Below are 17650 nucleotides of genomic sequence, written 5' to 3' on the forward strand. Positions count from 1 at the left end.
CAGCCTGGGCCCAGGTAGGGAGGCGGTAAATTCCCACCATATTCCTGAGGACAGGGTAGGGTATGGAGAAGACAGGGGCATTGTGAGACTGTGTCCTTTTAAACAACCCAAGCACGGCCCAGGGAGATCTGAGGCTATGCCAGAGGGGCAGGGAGGGGCTTCCGGTGTCCACTCCCCCAAGGCCGTTGTCCAACAACACCTGGAGTGGCTGAGCAGTGTGCCCAGCTTCTTGCTGTTGCCCCGAGAGCAGCACTGGCCCACAGCAGCCAGGAAGGGCAGCAGGGTGGTGGTGGGCAGCTCATGCCCAGGCTCCAGGTATGGAAACTGCAGTCTCTGCACCTCCCCTTCCTTCCTGCTCTCCCCCTGGGGCAAAGACATGATCAGCATTGGTGCTGGAGAGGGCAGAGGGAACCTGCACAGGACTCTTCCCCCACACACCACCCCATGCCCTGTGGCCCCAGCACCTACATGTGTGACCCTGAAGAGGGTACACAGCCAGCCTGCTGTGCTGCTCTCGGCCACCCAGTGCACTGTCACCATGTCTGTGACTACGGGCTGCATCTCCGTTGGCCAGAATTCCTATGGCTGGGACCAAGTTAGGGCTGCTCAGGCAACTTCCTGAGATCTCTGCCCCTGCCCGGGTTAGACAGCACCACAAACTACCCACCTCCATCCTCAGCCCTAACTCCTGAACCTCCCTTCCTCTGTCCTCTGCTCTCTTTCTCCATGGCATCGGGTGGGCACAGAGAGACAAGCACATGAGCCCCGTGCTGCCACACCAGCTCCCAGAGCTCCTCTGGTCCTGCGGGGCCAGTCAGCACCATATGATCATGGCCAGAGGGCCCACCCTGCAGAGCACAGCTCATTGGCTTCCAGAGACTGAAGGTGTCCCCTGCCAAGCCCACAACTCTGGGAGCCCCCAGCAGCCCCAGTCCGGGAAGTACAGGTGGTCAGAGAGGCCAGGAAACAGTGGCAAAACCAGCATCATCTCACAGGGAAGAGCCAGGCTTTGGGTATGTCGTCGGGGGGCTCCCCTCCACCGGAGAAAACTGCCCCTGAGAACGGTCATCTGAGGGAAGACAGTGAGGGTGAAGCTGCCAGAGGCCGCCAGCCCACGCTGGCCCCCTGCCCCTCCACAGGGTCCACAGTGAGACAGGAGACGGGGCTGTCCTGCTCATAGCCAGGCGGGGGTGCGGAAGAGCCAGCCTCGTCCTTGATGGCCTGCAGCAAGAGCTGGGAAGGAGATGGGTGCCCTGAGGCTGGGAGGTCCTACTGCAGGGCTGGCTCGGCAGGGGAAAGCTGCCCTTGGCTGTCACCCATTTCCCGGCCTGAAGTGTACCTCGTACTCCTTCAAGAAGCCAGCATTGGCATTGGCTGCCCTCTTGGCACACGCCTGCGGGAGGTTTGTCACAGAGATGGGCCAAGACCTGGTGGGGGGGCTGGAGAGGGAGAAGGCACTGAAGGTTCCCCAGCTCCCCGTCTATTCTGCTCGGCTCTGCCCACGAACAGGAGCAGGGAGCCTGCCTGTGGGAGGCACAGGGAAGCTGGGACTTACTCTGAGATGTTGAAGGGCCCTTCCAGAATCTCGTTCAGTAAGCAGCTGTGCAGGAAGACGTACTGGCTTCCTGCACAGTACGTCTGTGCAGGAACTGTGGAGGGGCGGCTGTGGGCCCAGCCCTATCACTGCCTGATGCCAGGGGAAAGGGCATCAGGCTGCTCAGCGAGGAGCGAGCGGGGCCTGCAGGGAGATTTTCCAGGCCCTGACCAGCAAGGCAGGGATCGGGTAGGAGGGGAGAGGGAGCCACTGAGAAACCTTCCCTCCACCGTCCCATGTTGTCAAAGCTGACAGGGTCCTGTCCCACCTCCCCTTTCACAGAATAGGAAGCACAGCCCAGGTAGGATGGTGATGTGTCTGAAACCCTCTCCCCAGGGTCTTCTGTGTGCCTCATGAGCTCTCTTTCCTGGTCCCTCCTGTAGCCCTGTGGCCACCCCCCTCCCTCCCACGCCTTCAGGGTCCCAGCTGCCCAGCCCAGCCTGCAGGGCCCGCACAAGGGTCTGGATCATGAGGAGCTGGTGCATCCGGAGTGCATACACAGCATGGAACACATCTACCATCTGCTCCTCCTCCAGCTACTGCAGCAGCCTCGACAGGGCCATGAAGGTGCCCGTCTGGCCCATGCCCGCACCGCAGGGACAGCCCCTGAGGAGCTGAATGGGTGAAAAGGCTGCCCATGTCCCCAGCTCTCCCCACAGTCCAAGAGCCCCCCACGCCCCCAGGCCAGGCAGGGGCTCTCCACCCTATGCACTCACCTGCCCTCACCTGCAGTGCACCAGAATGGGTCCCATGCCCTGGGTGGCCCTTGCCTGCTACTGTACCAGCTCCATAAAGGCGAGCAGGGAGCTGGGGGCCTCCAGGATGCTGTGGTGGGGTCAGGTGGTGAACCGCAGTTGCTCCACCCTCCGCTGCTGTTGCTGGACAACCTAAGAAGGGGGTGGGAAGGGGGCAAAGGGGCAGAGGGGCCCTGCTGCTGCTCCTTATCTTCCTAACTCCAGGTTCCCATGGCCCAGACTTCACACTTTCTTCCCCAGCTGCCTAAGGGCAGGGATGAGACACACCAACTGTTCCTTGAGGGTGGCAGCTATGTCTCCCCCATCAGGATGCTTCCTGAGCCCTCGGGTCCTTCTCTAGCCTCCTGGGTAACCTCTGCATATAGAGGGTGCCTGGGCAGAGGAGTGATTCGGGTCTCTGGCTTTCCTGCCCCAGGAGTGCACAACCTGGGAAGGAAGTTGGGCACAGGGGGCATGGGGTGAGGCAAGAGCCCTGAGCTGGCATGGGGGAGGTCAGGAACCATCATGTCTCTCCTGTTCTTCCTTTCCCTCACTGTGCAGCCTCAGATAAGCCCTTAACCTTCTCTGTGCCTCTCCACCCCTTCCCTAACACACACTTCCCTGGGTGGTGACTGAGTACTTGTGGTCCTCCAAAAGAGAGGGCTCCAGGGACCCAGGAAGTGAGGCAACTTTCTCAGGGGTCTCAGCTCTAATGCCTGTCCCACCCCTCATCCTTGGGGCAAGCACGTGCTGCAGCTGGAATTCCCGCTTGGTCCACTCATCCTCAGGCTCCTCGGCTAGGAGGTGGATGGTAATGTGACCATGGGTGACCAGGGTAGGGTTGGTCAGCCAGTAATGCTCACACAGCACCTGGGACCAGAAGGTTGAAGAGAGGAGGGGCGGCTGTAGGCCCAGCCCTATCACTGCCGCCCCCTGCTTTACCCAGTCCCACCGCTCCCTGCCCACCTTTCTGGTCCCTGCCACCCTGCTGGGATTCTGCTCTCTGTAATGACCCAGCTCCAAGGCTCCCTCCTCCAGGAGCTGCTCTCCCTTGCCTGGGCTCCGGCATCCTTGCCCTCAGACATCTCATGACTCTCAGGATTCTGAGTCAGCCACTAGGTTCCTGTGCCAAACAGAACAGCCCTTATTCAGCGGCCAGCGGCCCTGGGCTCACTGCTCCAGCAAGAGGACAGACTCGGCAGCCTCTCTGCATGTCCCAGGGCCCTGCATCTGCCAGGCTTATCAAAAGGAAGGATCCATGATGGTACCTTTGACACCGGCCCTGGGCAGTCCCTACCCCTTGGTGCCTTCTCTGCCCAGGGCAAGAAGCCTGTAGAAACTAAGCTAAGCTGGGAGTTTACATACCTGGTTCCTCCCACTGCCTCCCCATCCCAGGGACCACCCCATCCTGGGTCTGGGTGGGAAGTGGTTCCACCACCCTCCAGGCCTGATTGGCCTTACTCCAGTCTGCCTCGCCTTCCCATGGGAAGATGCCAACGGGGCCATCTCCACAAGGAGAACGTGCACCACCTGGTGGCCTTTCCAGGAGCCTGCAAGGCGCACTCACCCTCCCGTTCTCCATGCTGATTGTCAGCATGATGATGATGCGGACCTGCTACTCCCGCACCAGCCGCCAAAAGTTCTCCAGCGTTTTCTTGAGAGGCCCCTGAGAGGCAATGAATTCCTGTGGGCGGGCGGGTGTGGCCCTGGGGTGTAGAAGGCAGAGGTCAGGAACATGGTAACGGGCAATGCTTGGTAACGGGCAATGCTTGGTGTCAAGCACACAGCAGATTTCCAACATTTGACCTACAGGAGTGAGGATGCTGTGCACACACCTACATGTGTGCACACACAGGAACACGTGTGCACCCAGAATGCAAACCAGGAGGGCTGACTTCAGAGACACCACCCCCGTCCCTGTCCCACCCCAAAGGGACAAGAAAAACCCCAATGAAAACAACAAGATACTGACATGAGTTAAATAGCCCACCTAGGCCACACTCTTCACCCACCCAGAGTCACCTTCCTAAAACCAAACTGCATTTCTTCCATGCTCAAAAATCTACGGCTCCCCATTGCCCACCAAATAGAGTCCAAAGTCCTCAGCCTAACAATCAAGCCCTCCTTCATTCAGCCCATTCAGCCCCAGGCTATCTTTCCCATTACATCTCCCACCAGCCAGCACCTCCCCACTCCCTCACCCCTACGCACCCCCCACCACACACACACACACACACACACACACACACACACACGCACACACACACACTGCCTGAATGTTACTGCCTGGCTGTTCTCTGGCCGCTTCTTCCAGTCAACAGAATGTCCTTCCCTCTTTCATCACTTATCAAAATGTTACTCATCCTTCAATAAATCAAATGTCCCCTCCTCTGGGTAGCCTTTCTTGATTCCTCAGGTGGATGAAATTTCCCCTTCCTCCATGTGCCCTGAGTACAGTGTTTTTTCCTCTATTACAGCCCTTGTCACTGTGTGTGGTGAATGTCACACACATGCCCACGTGCTCCTTTGAAGGTGGGGAATGTGGCTAACTCAGCTCTGCCTCCTGCAGGCCCAGCACAGAGCCCAGCACACAGTAGACCCTTGCTAGACACCTGCTGGATTGAGCTCATGAAGCCCAAGCTGGTGATCTCCTACAGAGCTGTTACAGCTAGTGAAGGCCAGTGTGGCCTGCAAACCAGCCCATCTCCCGAGCCGATCCCAGATCACATGGACGGCCTCACCGGTGGCCCTTACTGGGATGAAGTTGGCGTTGATGTAGTCAGAATGAGGCTCTCCCTCCAGCTGGGTCAGCCTGACCCTGGAGTGGTCGTCTGCAGAAAGTGAAAGCTGTGCATTCAGGGCTGGGCACATGAAGCCCCCTGCCCCCATGCCAAGCCCTAGCCCTCTGCCATGCGTCCTCTCCTGCCCCCAGCACTCACAGGGTAGCACATGTGGGTAACGGTTCTTGGTGGTGTTGGCAGGGTACTCAGCCTCCAGTCTGGGCTGCTCCTTGCCCACCTCCTTCACCTCCTGCAGGGATCAAGGGCAGGCACTGGTTGCTGAAGTAGACCCATCTCACCCCATGCCAGGAAAGGGGCAGTGAGGGCAAGTGTGCAACTGGGAGTTCTCTCCAGACCTTCAGACAGGTCCCAGTCTTCCCTCCTCTGAGCCCAAGGGTGGTAAAGGCCTTACCTCGAATTCCAAAAAGAAAGCCTGGTGCGCGTGAGCACTCTTGGCCTCATAGCTCTGCCTGAGGCCACAATGACCACAGGCTTATGTAACAACACTTAATCCCACTTCAATTACTGAAAGCCTTCTCAAAAAGGATGGATACAAACAGTCCAGACTCCAAAGACTGAAATAAATACCTAACTCTTCAATGCTCAGATATCATTGAACATCCACAAGAATCAAGAGCATCCAGGAAAACATGATCTCACCAAATGGACTAAATAAGGCACCAGTGACCAATTCTGGAGTGATTAAATTATATGACCTCTCAGACAGAGAATTCAAAATACCCATCTTGAGGAAGCCCAACAACTTCAAGATAACACAGAGTAGGAATTCAGAAGTCTATCAGATTAATTTAATGAAGAATTAACATTTAAAAATCAAGCAGAGGCCAGGCACAGTGGTGCACACCTCTAATACCATCACTTTGGGAGGCTAAGGTGGGCGGATTACTTGAGGTCAGGGGTTCCACACCAGCCTGGCCAACATGGGGTTTAGTAGAAACCCTATCTCTACTAAAAATACAAAAAATTAGCTGGTTGTGGTGGTGCATACCTGTAGTCCCAGCTACTCAGAATGCTGAGACAGGAGAATCACTTGAACCTGGGAGGCAGAGGTTGAAGTGAGCTGAGATTGCACCATTGCAAGCCAGCCTGGGCAACAGAGTGTGAATCTAGCAGAAATTCTGGGGCTTAGAAACTCAATTGACAATAAGAAAAATGAATCATAATCTCTCAACAGTAGAATTGATCAAGTGGCAGAATGAATCAGTAGATTCTAAGACAGGCTATATGCAAGCACACAGTCCAAGGAGAAAAAAGCAAAAATAAATAAAAGAGAAGGAAGCACTATTACGAGATCTAGAAAATAATCTCAAAAGGGCAAGTCTAGTAACTATTGGTCTTAAATAGGATGTAGATGGAGAGACTGGGGTAGAAAGTTTATACAAATAAATAATAACAGAGAACCTTCCAAACTTAGAGAAAGACATGAATACCTAGGAACATGAAGATCAAGAACACTTAGAAGATTCAAGCCAAATAAAACTACCTCAAAGTATACAATGAGCAAACTCTCAAAGGTCAAAGATAAAGAAAGGATCCCAAAAGCAGCAAGACAAAAGAAGCAAACAACATAAAAAGGAGCTCCAATACACCTGGCAGCAGAGTTCTCAGTGGAAACCTTACCAGCCTGAGGAAATAGAATGACATTCAAAGTATTAAAGGAAGAAAAACTTTTGACTAGAATATTATACCCAGCAAAATTATCCTTCAACATAAGAAGAAATAAAGACTTTCTCAGACAACAAAAGCTAAGGGATTTTGTCAACACCAGACCTGTTTTACAAGAAGTTCTTCAATACGAAAGAAAAGGGCATTAATGAGTAACAAGAAAGCAACTGAAGATATAAAAAACACTGGTAAACTTAAGTACACAGACAAATACAGAATAGCCTAACACTGTAATTGCATTATTTAAACCACTCATATCATTAGCAGGAAGACTAAAAGACAAATCTATCAAAAATAATGATGACGGCCAGGTGCGGTGGCTCACACCTGTAATCCCAGCACTTTGGGAGGCTAAGGTGGGTGAATCACGAGGTCAGGTGATTGAGACCATCCTGGCTAACACAGCGAAACCCCATCTCTACTAAAAATACAAAAAATTAGCTGGGCATGGTGGTGGGCGCCTGTAGTCCCAGCTATATGGGAGGCCAAGGCAGGAGAATGGCATTAACCCAGGAGGCGGAGCCTGCAGTGAGCCGAGATCATGCCACTGCACTCCAGCCTGGGCGACAGAGCGAGACTCCATCTCAAAAAAGAAAAAAAAAGATAATAATAGTGACAACATGGGAGGCCGAGGTGGGTGGATCACTTGAGGTCAGTAGTTTGAAGTGAGCCTGGCCAACATGGCAAAACCCCGTCTCTACTAAAAATACAAAAATTAGCCAGGCATGGTGTTGCACACCTGTAATCCCCACTACTCAGGAGGCTGAGGCATAAGAATTGCTGGAACCCAGGAGGCGGAGGTTGCAGTGAGCTGAGATCATACCACTGAACTCCAGCCTGGGCGACAGAGTGAGACTTGACCTCAAAATAATAATAATAACGACAATTTCTTAAGAGACAGATGATATAAAAAGATGTAATTAGAGAAACCCTCCCCCCCAAAAAAAGGCAAAAAACAGCCATTGAGGCAAGGGAAGATGGAGTAAAATTGTAGAGTTTTTTTTTTTTTAGTTTTCTCTTTGCTTGTTTGCTTTTTTTCCTTTTTTCTACTCAGTGTTAAGTTTTCATCAGTTTAAAATAACTAGTTATAAGCTGTTACTAGCAACCCTTATAATTACCACAAAGCAAAGACCTATAATAGATACACAAGAAATAAAAAGCAAGAAATTAAAACATATTACCAGGGAAAATCACTTACAAAGGAAGACAGAAAGGAAGTAAGAAAGGAAGAGAGGACCAACAAAACAACCAGAAAAAATTAACAGAATGGCAGCAGTAAGTTCTTACCTATCAATAATAACATTGAATGTCAATGTACTAAGTTCTCCAAATCAAAAGACATAGAGTGGCTGAATAAATTTTTAAAAGACGTAACTATATGCTGCCTACAAGAAACTCTCTTCACCTATAAAGACACACATAGACTGAAAATGCAGGGATGGAAAAAGACATTCCATGCAAATGAAACACCCCCAAAAAGAGCAGGAATAGCTATGCTTATTTCAGATAAAATAAATTTTTCAGTCAAAACCTGTGAAAAGAGACAAAGAAGGTCATTATATGATGATAAAGGGGTCAATTCAGCAAGAGGTTATAATGATTGTAAACATTAATGTACCCAGTGCTGGAACACCCAGATAGATAAAGCAAATACTGTTAGGATTAAAGAGAGAGAGAGAGTTCCCAATACAATAACAGGTGGGGACTTTGACACTCCACTTTCAGCATTGCATAGAAAATCTAGACAGAAAATCATCATCAACAACAACAAAAACCCTTATCAGACTTAATTTGCATGATAGACCAAATGGACCTAATAGACATTTACAGAACAGTTAATTCAATAGCTGCAGAATACACATTATTCTCCTCAGCACATGAAATATTTTCAAAGATAGACCTTATGTTATGCCACAAATCTTAACAAATTTTTAAAAATTCAAATAATAGCAAGTAATTTTTCTGATCACAATGGAATAAAACTAAAAATCAGTAATAAGTAGAACTTCGGAAAGTAGAGATATTGACCGGGCACTCACACCTATAATCCCAGCACTTTGGGAGTCTGAGGTGGGTGCGTCACTTGAGGTCAGGAGTTTGAGACCATCCTGGCCAACATGGTGAAACCTCGTCTCTACTAAAAATACAAAAATTAGCTGGGCATGGTGACACGTGCCTGTAATCCCAGCTACTCAGGAGGCTGAGGCAGGAGAATCGCTTGAACCCGGGAGGCAGAGGTTGCAGTGACCCAAGATTGACCCACTGCACTCCAGCCTGGGCACCAGAGGGAGACTCCATCCCCCCAAAAAAAAAAAAAAAAAAAGAAAGAAAAGAAAGTATACAAACAATAAAAACACATGGAAATTTGACAACATGCTTCTGAACAACCACTGGGTCAATGAAGAAATTAAGAAGAAAATTAAAAAATTTCTTGAAAGAAATGGAAATGAATACACAACAGAACGAAACCTATGGTATACAACAAAAGCAGTGCTAAGATAAAATTTATTAGAATAAATGCTTACATCAAAAAAGTAGAAAAACTTCAATTAAACAACCTAACAATGCATCTTAAAAAGCTAGAAAAGCATGGCCGGGTGTGGTGGCTCATGCCTGTAATTCCAACACTTTGGGAGGCCAAGGCTGATGGACTGCTTGAGCTGAGGAGTTTGAGACCAGCCTGGGCAGCATGGTGAAATTCCATCTCTACAAAAATTAGCCAGGCATGGTGGTGCACACCTGTAGTCTCAGCTACTTGGGAGGCTGAGGTGGGAGGATTGCTTGAGCCTGGGAGACGGAGGTTGCAGTGAGCGGAGACTGTGCCACTGCACTCCAGGCTGGGTGACAGAGGGAGACCCTGTCAAAGAACTAGAAAAGTAAGAGCAAACCAAACCCAAAATTAGAAGAAAAGAAATAATAAAGATCAAGCAGAAATAAAATTGAGACAAAAAATACACAAGATAAAAAAGTTGGAGTTTTGAAAAAATCTACAAACTTTTAGCCAGATTAAGAAAAAAAGGAGAGAAGAACCAAATAAATAAAATCAGAGAGAAACAGGAGACATTACAACTAAACCCCAGAAATTCAACGATCACTAGAGGCTGTTATAAGAAGCTCTATGCCAATAAATTGAAAAGCATATAAGAAATGGATAAATGCTTAGACACATACAACCTACAAAGATTGAACCATGAAGAAATCCAAAACTCAAATAGACCAATAACAAGACTGAAGCCTATAATAAAAAAAGTCTCCTACCAAAGGAAAGCCCAGAATCTGATAACTTCACTGCTGAATTCTACCAAACATTTAAAGAAGATCTAATACCAGTCCTATTCAAACTATTCCAAAAAATCAAAGAGAAGGGAATACTTTCAGATTCATTCTAAGAGGCCAGTATTACCCTGATAACAAAACCAGAAAAAGACACAACAAAAAGGCTGACCCAGTGGTTCACACTTGTAATTCCAGCACTTTGGGAGGCTTAGGCCAGGAGGATTACTCTTGGTCAGGAGTTTGAGACCAGCCTAGGCAACATAGCAAGACCCTGTCTCTACAAAAACAAACAAAAAAAATTTAGTTGGCTGTGGTGGCATGTGTCTGTAGTTCGAGATACAATCACACTTGTAATTCCAGCACTTTGGGAGGCTTAGGCCAGGAGGATTACTCTTGGTCAGGAGTTTGAGACCAGCCTAGGCAACATAGCAAGACCCTGTCTCTACAAAAACAAAAAAAAAAAATTTAGTTGGCTGTGGTGGCATGTGTCTGTAGTTCGAGATACTCAGGGGTCTGAGAGAGGGAAAACTGCTTATGTCCAGAAGTTTGACTTTTTGAGGTTACAGTGAGCTATGATCATGCCACTGTACTCCAGCCTGGGTGACAAAGCAAGACTCTTGTCTCAAAAAAAAAAAAAAAAAAAAAGATCAAAATGGTAAATTTTAGGTATATTTTACCATAATAAAAATAAGGAAGTTAGTTGGACTACAAAAAAATAAACTTCCTTCAATTCAGAATATGGGAGGAGTTCATAGTGTTGAGATAATGGGAAGGAAAATACCATGAAGTAAGAGATTGATAATACTGCCCAGGTCAAGATAAATACTCACAACATATTGCCAATAAGAAAGGCATTGCAAATCTCCCACTGACATAGAAGGAAATGACCTAAATGACCTAATATGATGACCTTTTACCAGTGATACGGTTTGGCTCTGTGTCCCCATCCAAATCTCTTGTTGAATTGTAACCCCTAATGTTGGGAGAGGTATGTGGTGGGAGGTGATCGGATCATGGGGGTGGATTTCCCCCTTGCTGTTCTCGTGATAGTGAGTTCTCACGAGATCTGGTTGTTTGAAAGTGTGTAGCACTTCCCTCTTCGCTTTCTCTCTCCCGTCACCATGTGAAGATGTGCTTGCTTCCCCTTCAGCTTTGGCCATGATTGTAAATTTCCTGAGCCCTCCCCAGCTATGCCTCCTGTACAGCCTGTGGAACTGAGTCAATTAAACTTCTTTCAATAAACAGTCCAGTCTCAGGTTTTTTTTTTTTTTTTTGAGACAGGGTCTCTCTCTGTTGCTCAGGCTGGAGTGCAGTGGCACAATCTTGGCTCACTGCAACCTCCGCCTCCTAGGTTCAAGTGATTCTCATTCCTCAGCCTCCCGAGTAGCTGAGACTACAGGCACACACCACCACACCCAGCTAATTTTTTGTATTTTAGTAGAGGCAGGGTTTCACCATGCTGCCCAGGCTGGTCTCAAACTCCTGAACTCAGACAATCCGCTTGCCTCAGCCTCCCAAAATGGTAGGATGACAGGCGTGAGCCACTGCACCCAGCCTCAGGTAGTTCTTTACAGCAATGTGAGAACAGACTAATACAATCAGCAAGAGAAAAACCTAAAGTAAAACAGCAAAAAGTGTAACCAACATTTATACATAAGGGTTATATACAATCTGTAACAACAGTAAAGTGTTAAATTCTAAAAGAAGATGGCTTTAGATTTGCGGATAGACTTTTGTTTCATTTTAGATCACGACCTTGAGCTGCATGACAGTCTTTTTGATTTTTGAAATTTTCTGTAGAGATGGCATCTTGCTATGTTGCCCAGGCTTGTCTTGAACTCCTGGGCTCAAGTGATCCTCTCCTCTTGGCCTCCCAAAGTGCTGGGATTACAGGCATAAACCATGCCACCCAGCCCCACTTCTTCTAATGAGGTAGCTGTCATTTACATTCTCATTTAATAGAGCAATGTGCTGTCTCATTCAGCAGAGCTTTTCACGGGAGGTCTGATGAGCAAGAACAGGCTTGTGAGAGCAAATAACTAAGACCATAAGCAGAGGCCTGAGGTGGAGCTTCCAGCACAGACTGACCAACTCAGGCCCTCCTCAGACAGGCCACCTGCACATGAATATCTAAGAGAGGACCAGAAGACCCCTATGAGGGCATCCACCCTGGAGCAGCATTCAGGGAGAGCTGGAAGGGTTTTATGGGGCTAAAGAATTGATGGGCAATTGGAGTGGGTTGTGGGAAAGTATTAAATTATGTTTGTGTGAGCTTTGCCATCAGGAACATATTTTATCTTTAGCTGATGGTGACACTGCTAGAAGTAAATAAATAAGCTCTTCTCATGAACCAAAATTCCCAGTGGCACTATGGAGTCCTGGTTAAGTTGACAGGCTGAGGGAATACAGAATCCACTTTTAGCAGCTGTGTTAAGAGACAGTTAACCATGAGACCATTATAGCATTACTTTACTCAGGAACCAATCACAGAAAAGGCCGTATGTGGACACACTGAGAAGATGGCCAGCAGATAATATCAAGGAGAGAGGCCTCAGGAGAAACCAAACCTGCTGACACCTTGATATTGGACTTCCAACCTCTAGAAATGTAAAGAAATAAATTTCTGTTGTTTAAGCCACCCAGTCTGTGGTATTTTGTTATGGCAATCTTAGCTAACTAATACAAACATTATTTCTCTTCCATTCATATAGGCTTTATTTTTTTCTTTTCTTTTTTCTTTTGAGATGGAATCTTGCCCTGTCACACAGGCTGGAGTGCAGTGATGCGATCTCAGCTCACTTAAACCTCTGCCTCCTGGCATCAAGCCATTCTCTGCCTCAGCCTCCTGAGTAGCTGGGATTACAGGCACCTGCCACCATGCCTGGCTAACTTTTTTGTATTTTTAAATACAGATGGTGTTTCACCATGTTGGCCAGGCTGGTCTTGAACTCCTGACCTTGTGATCCACCTGCCTGGCCTCCCAAAGTGCTGGGATGACAAGTGTGAGCCACTGTGCCTGGCTTACAGGTTTTCTTTATTATCTCTAAGCAATGTTTTGTAGTTTTCAGTATATAAGCACTATACATCTGTGGTCAAATTTATCTCTGAGTATTCCATATTTTAAGATACTATTCCAACAGGTTTTTACAGGTTTTTTTTTTTTTTGAGATGGAGTCTCACTCTGTTGTCAGGCTGGAGTGCAGTGGTGCAATCCTGGCTCAGTGCAACCTGCACCTCCCGGGTTCAAGCAATTCTCCTGCCTCAGCCTCCTGAGTAGCTGGAACTACAGACGTGCACCACCACCACGCCCGGCTAATTTTTGTATTTTTAGTAGAGACAGGGTTTCACCATGTTGGCCAGGATGGTTTCGATCTCTTGACCTCATGATCTGCTGGCCTCGGCCTCCCAAAGTGCTGGGATTATAGGTGTGAGCCACTGTGCCCAGCCTACAATAGGTTTTTAATTTCAGTTCCTGACACTTATTAAAAATAAACTTTTATATCTTCAGATTTATAAAAAAGATGCAAATACAGCTGATATACTGACACGCAGTTTACCTTATCACTAACATCTTACATTATTATAGTTTATTGATCTCATTTTATTTGTGCATATATTGTTTTCCTGATTTTGTGTGTTCTTTGTAGCTCACTGAACATCTTTAAGATGATTACTTTGACTTCTTTGTCAGACAACTCATAGATCACCATCATTTTTTTTTTTTTTTGACACATGGTCTTAATGTGTCACCCGGGCTGGAGTGCAGTGGCATAATCATGGCTCATTGCAGCTTGACCTCCCAGGCTCAGGTTATCCACCTGCCTCGGTCTCCCAAGTAAGTAGCGGGGCCTACAGGCACATGCTACCACATCCACCTAATTGTATTTTACTATTTTATTATTTATTTCATTATCTTTTCTAGAGACAGGGTCTCTCTATGTTGCCCAGGCTGGTCTTGAACTCCTGGGCTCAAGTGTTCCTCCCTCCTCAGTCTCCCAAAGTGCTGGGATTAGAGGTGTTGAGCCACTTTGCCTGGTGATCTCCGTTTCTTTAGAGTTACTTTCTAGAGATTTATTTGTTCCTTTCATAAGGCCATGTTTCCCTGTTTCATGGTATGCCTTGTGATTTTTTTTTTTTTTTTTTTTTTTTTTTTGGAGACAGAGTTTCGCTCTTGTCCCCAAGGCTGGAGTGCAATGGTGCGATCTTAGCTCACTGCAACCTCCGCCTCCTGGGTTCAAGAGATTCTCTTGCCTCAGCCTCTCGAGTAGCTGGGATTACAGGCGCCCTCCACCACGTCCAGCTAATTTTTGTATTTTTACTACAGACGAGGTTTCACCATGTTGGCCAGGCTGGTCTCGAACTCCTGACCTCAGGTGATCTGCCCGCCTTGGCCTCCCAAAGTGTTGGGATTACAGGCATGAGCCACCACACTCAGCCGTTTTTTTTTTTTTTTTTTTTTAAAGACAGGATCTGGGCTGGCGTGCAGTGGCTTGATCACGGCTCACTGCAGCCTCAAACCCCTGGGCTCAGGCAATTCTCCTGCTTCAGCCTCCCCAGTAGCTGGGATAACAGGCATGCACCACCACAGCTGGCTAATTTTTTAAATTATTTGTAAAGATGAGGTCTCTCTGTGTTGCCCAGGCTGGTCTTGAACTCCTGGATTCAAGTGATCCTCCTGCCTTGGTCTCCCAAAGTGCTGGGATTACAGGCATGAGCCATTGTGTCCGGCCACCTGCTAATCTTTTGTTGAGATTTGGGCATCTGAAAAAACAGCCATCTCTCTTAGCCTTTATAGACTGGCTTTGTAAAAAGGAACAGCATTACAAATTAGTTTAGCTGGAGATCTTGGGGACCTCTTGAATCTTTTCTAGGGATGTATGTTCTCTGGGTTTGTCTGTGCAATTTCCTAAAGAGGTTTGCCCCTGTGTCTTTTTAAGGAACTCATAATTTCTTGCTCCCCTTGGTATCTGTTTATGATACTAGTTCCTGCAGTGCTGTAACAAGGCTATAGCTCTCACATTTGTTCTCAGCAGCCCCTAGTCATCCAAAGTATGACACTGTTCCTGTCAGTGCTCTGAGTCACATGAACAGAAATCAGTCCTTTGGTCAGCCCCACTATAGGCCAGAACATGGGACATACATTCCACTCTACTCTTTCCCTCTTGAGAAGGAAGGTGCAAGTGGGAGATACCTCCAGATTGTGCTGCACTGTGCTTGGTACTGGGAGAACCTATGGTATGCAAATGTAATGGACTTTCTCACCTGCTTCAAATCAGCTCTTCTTGCTTGTAAGTTCACCGGGGGTACTGCAACTTTTAAACTGATTTCTGAAAAATTCTCACAAAGGCAATTTGGTCCATATATTGTTAAGTCAGTGTCTCCATGGGGGAATGAGGGCCTGGGGCTTATTTTTTTAATTTTTATTTTTTGAGACGGAATCTTGCTCTGTCACCCAGGCTGGAGTGCAGTGGCGCGACCTCGACTCACTGCAACCTCTGCCTCCTGGGTTCAAGCGATTCTCTGGACTTCAGAGGAAGCCATAACAATAAACAGCTTATGCCCCAGGATAGTTACAGGATGTCAGACAGCCACACTCAGACCATGTATGATTCTAATCATGGCAGAGCTGCCAATTTCTGGGCACCCTGAAATGCTCTGTATAGGGGTGGCAAGATTGGGCTGATTTCCCTTTCCTAATCCCATCATTTGGTTAGGTACCCATACACATGTTTATATTACCCTACACTTTCCCTGTATAACAATTATCAAAACCATAACTATTTTCGCAAATCTTTAATGTCAGCAAGCACCATGAAAGTAAGGACAAAATCATCCTAGGCTCCAGGGATCCTCCCACCTCAGCCTCCAGAGTAACTGGGATGGCAGGCACATACCACCACACCTGGCTAAGTGTGGTGGTATGCGCCTGTAGTGATCTCAAGTGATCTATCCATCTAGGCCTCCCAAAGTGCTGGGATTTCAGATGTGAGCCACCGTGCCCAGCTATTTTCTTTCTAAACTGTAAGAATTATTTATAATAAACATTTTTATCAACAGGAAAAAAAAGTTTTATTTAAGAAAAGGATGGCCGGGCGCGGTGGCGCACAGCTGTAATCCCAGCAATTTGGGGGGCCGAGGCGGGTGGATCACCTGAGGTCAGGAGTTAGAGACCAGCCTGGCCAACATGGTGAAACCCTGTTTCTACTGAAAATACAAAAATTAGCCAGGCATGGTAGTGCGCGCCTGTAATCCCAGCTACTTGGAAGGCTGAGGCAGGAGAATCACTTGAACCTGGGAGGCAGAGGTTGCAGTGAGCCAAGATCACACCACTGCACTCCAGGCTGGATGACAGAGCGAGATTCTGTCAAGAGAAGAGAGAAAAGAGAAGAAATGGAAAGAGAAAAGAAAAAAGAAAAGGATGTGATATTAAAAGTCAAACAGTAGCCTAAAAAATATCTCTCAACCTGAAGACATGAATGGTGCCCTTGTCTGTGTAGACACCTACCAGTCTTCTGGAACTGCTCCAGCTCCTCACTGCTCAACTGCTTGATGGACGTCATCACTGCCTTAAAGGCTCCCTTCAGATTCTTCCCCAGGACCATGTGATCTGGTTCAGCCCTTAGTCGAATGCCATACTTGTTTTTATCTGTAGACAGTGTAACTTTTCGAACATTCAATTCCTACAGTTAGTGCACTAGCACTAGCATGAGACATGAAAACATATGTTCATACAAAAACATATGTCCACAGCAGCATTATTCCTAATGGCCAGAAAGTAAGAACACCTCAAGTGTCCATCAAACATCAAAGTGTTGTCCATCAAACATCAAAGTGTTGATGTAAGCATCAACAGAAAGCTTCTGTCTAGTTTTTATGTGAAGATATTTCCTTTTTCACCATAGGCCTCAATGCGCTCCCAAATATCCCTTTGCAGATTCTACAAAAAGACTGTTTCCAAACTGCTCAATCAAAAGAATGGTTCAACTCTGTGAGATGAATGCACACATCAACCGTGAATGGATAAACAAAATGCAGCATACACATGCAATAGAGTATTTGGCAATACGAAAGACCGAAGCACTCATACATGCTACAACATAAATTAATGCGAAACATTATGCTAGGTGAAATATGCCAGACATAAAGATTACAAATTGTATGATTCCACTTATATGAAATGTCCAGAGAAGGAAATCCAGAGACAGCAAATAGGTTCGTGGATGCCAGGAAATGGTCAGATATTGATGGGAAAATGGTGTGTGAATGCTAATGAATACTGGGTTTCTTTCTGGGATGATGAAAATGTTCTAAAACTATGGTGATAGTTGTACCATTCTATAAATATGCTTAAAAACCAGTGACTTGTATGGTAAGAAGAAAATGTTTGTTATGAAGATCTACCAAGACAGTTTGAGCATAACAGAAAAAGGACTCCAGAACCAGAAATACAAACTTCGTCCCTCAGCGGTAACGTTTGTGCAAGCAATTGCAGAGTACCACAAGGTTAACTATCAACTAAGCAGAAGATGAGTTAAACAGAACACTTCATGCTTCAGTCATGCTACTGAGGATTACTGATG

General features: G+C 47.1%; 1 protein-coding gene across 1 annotated transcript in view; it reads right to left on the bottom strand.

The window, feature by feature from the left end:
- Positions 1-2934: 2934 nt before the first annotated feature.
- LOC129043506 (isoleucine--tRNA ligase, cytoplasmic-like) overlaps positions 2935-17650 on the bottom strand; it is a 77819-nt gene continuing 63103 nt past the window's right edge. The window contains 6 exon segments of the mRNA XM_063650132.1: positions 2935-3398; positions 3896-4034; positions 4984-5159; positions 5268-5358; positions 15333-15397; positions 16576-16750. Of these exon segments, the coding sequence (XP_063506202.1) occupies positions 2935-3398; positions 3896-4034; positions 4984-5159; positions 5268-5358; positions 15333-15397; positions 16576-16750 (1110 nt within the window).

Source organism: Pongo pygmaeus, chromosome 13 (assembly GCF_028885625.2).
Source record: "Pongo pygmaeus isolate AG05252 chromosome 13, NHGRI_mPonPyg2-v2.0_pri, whole genome shotgun sequence".
NCBI lineage: Eukaryota > Metazoa > Chordata > Mammalia > Primates > Hominidae > Pongo > Pongo pygmaeus.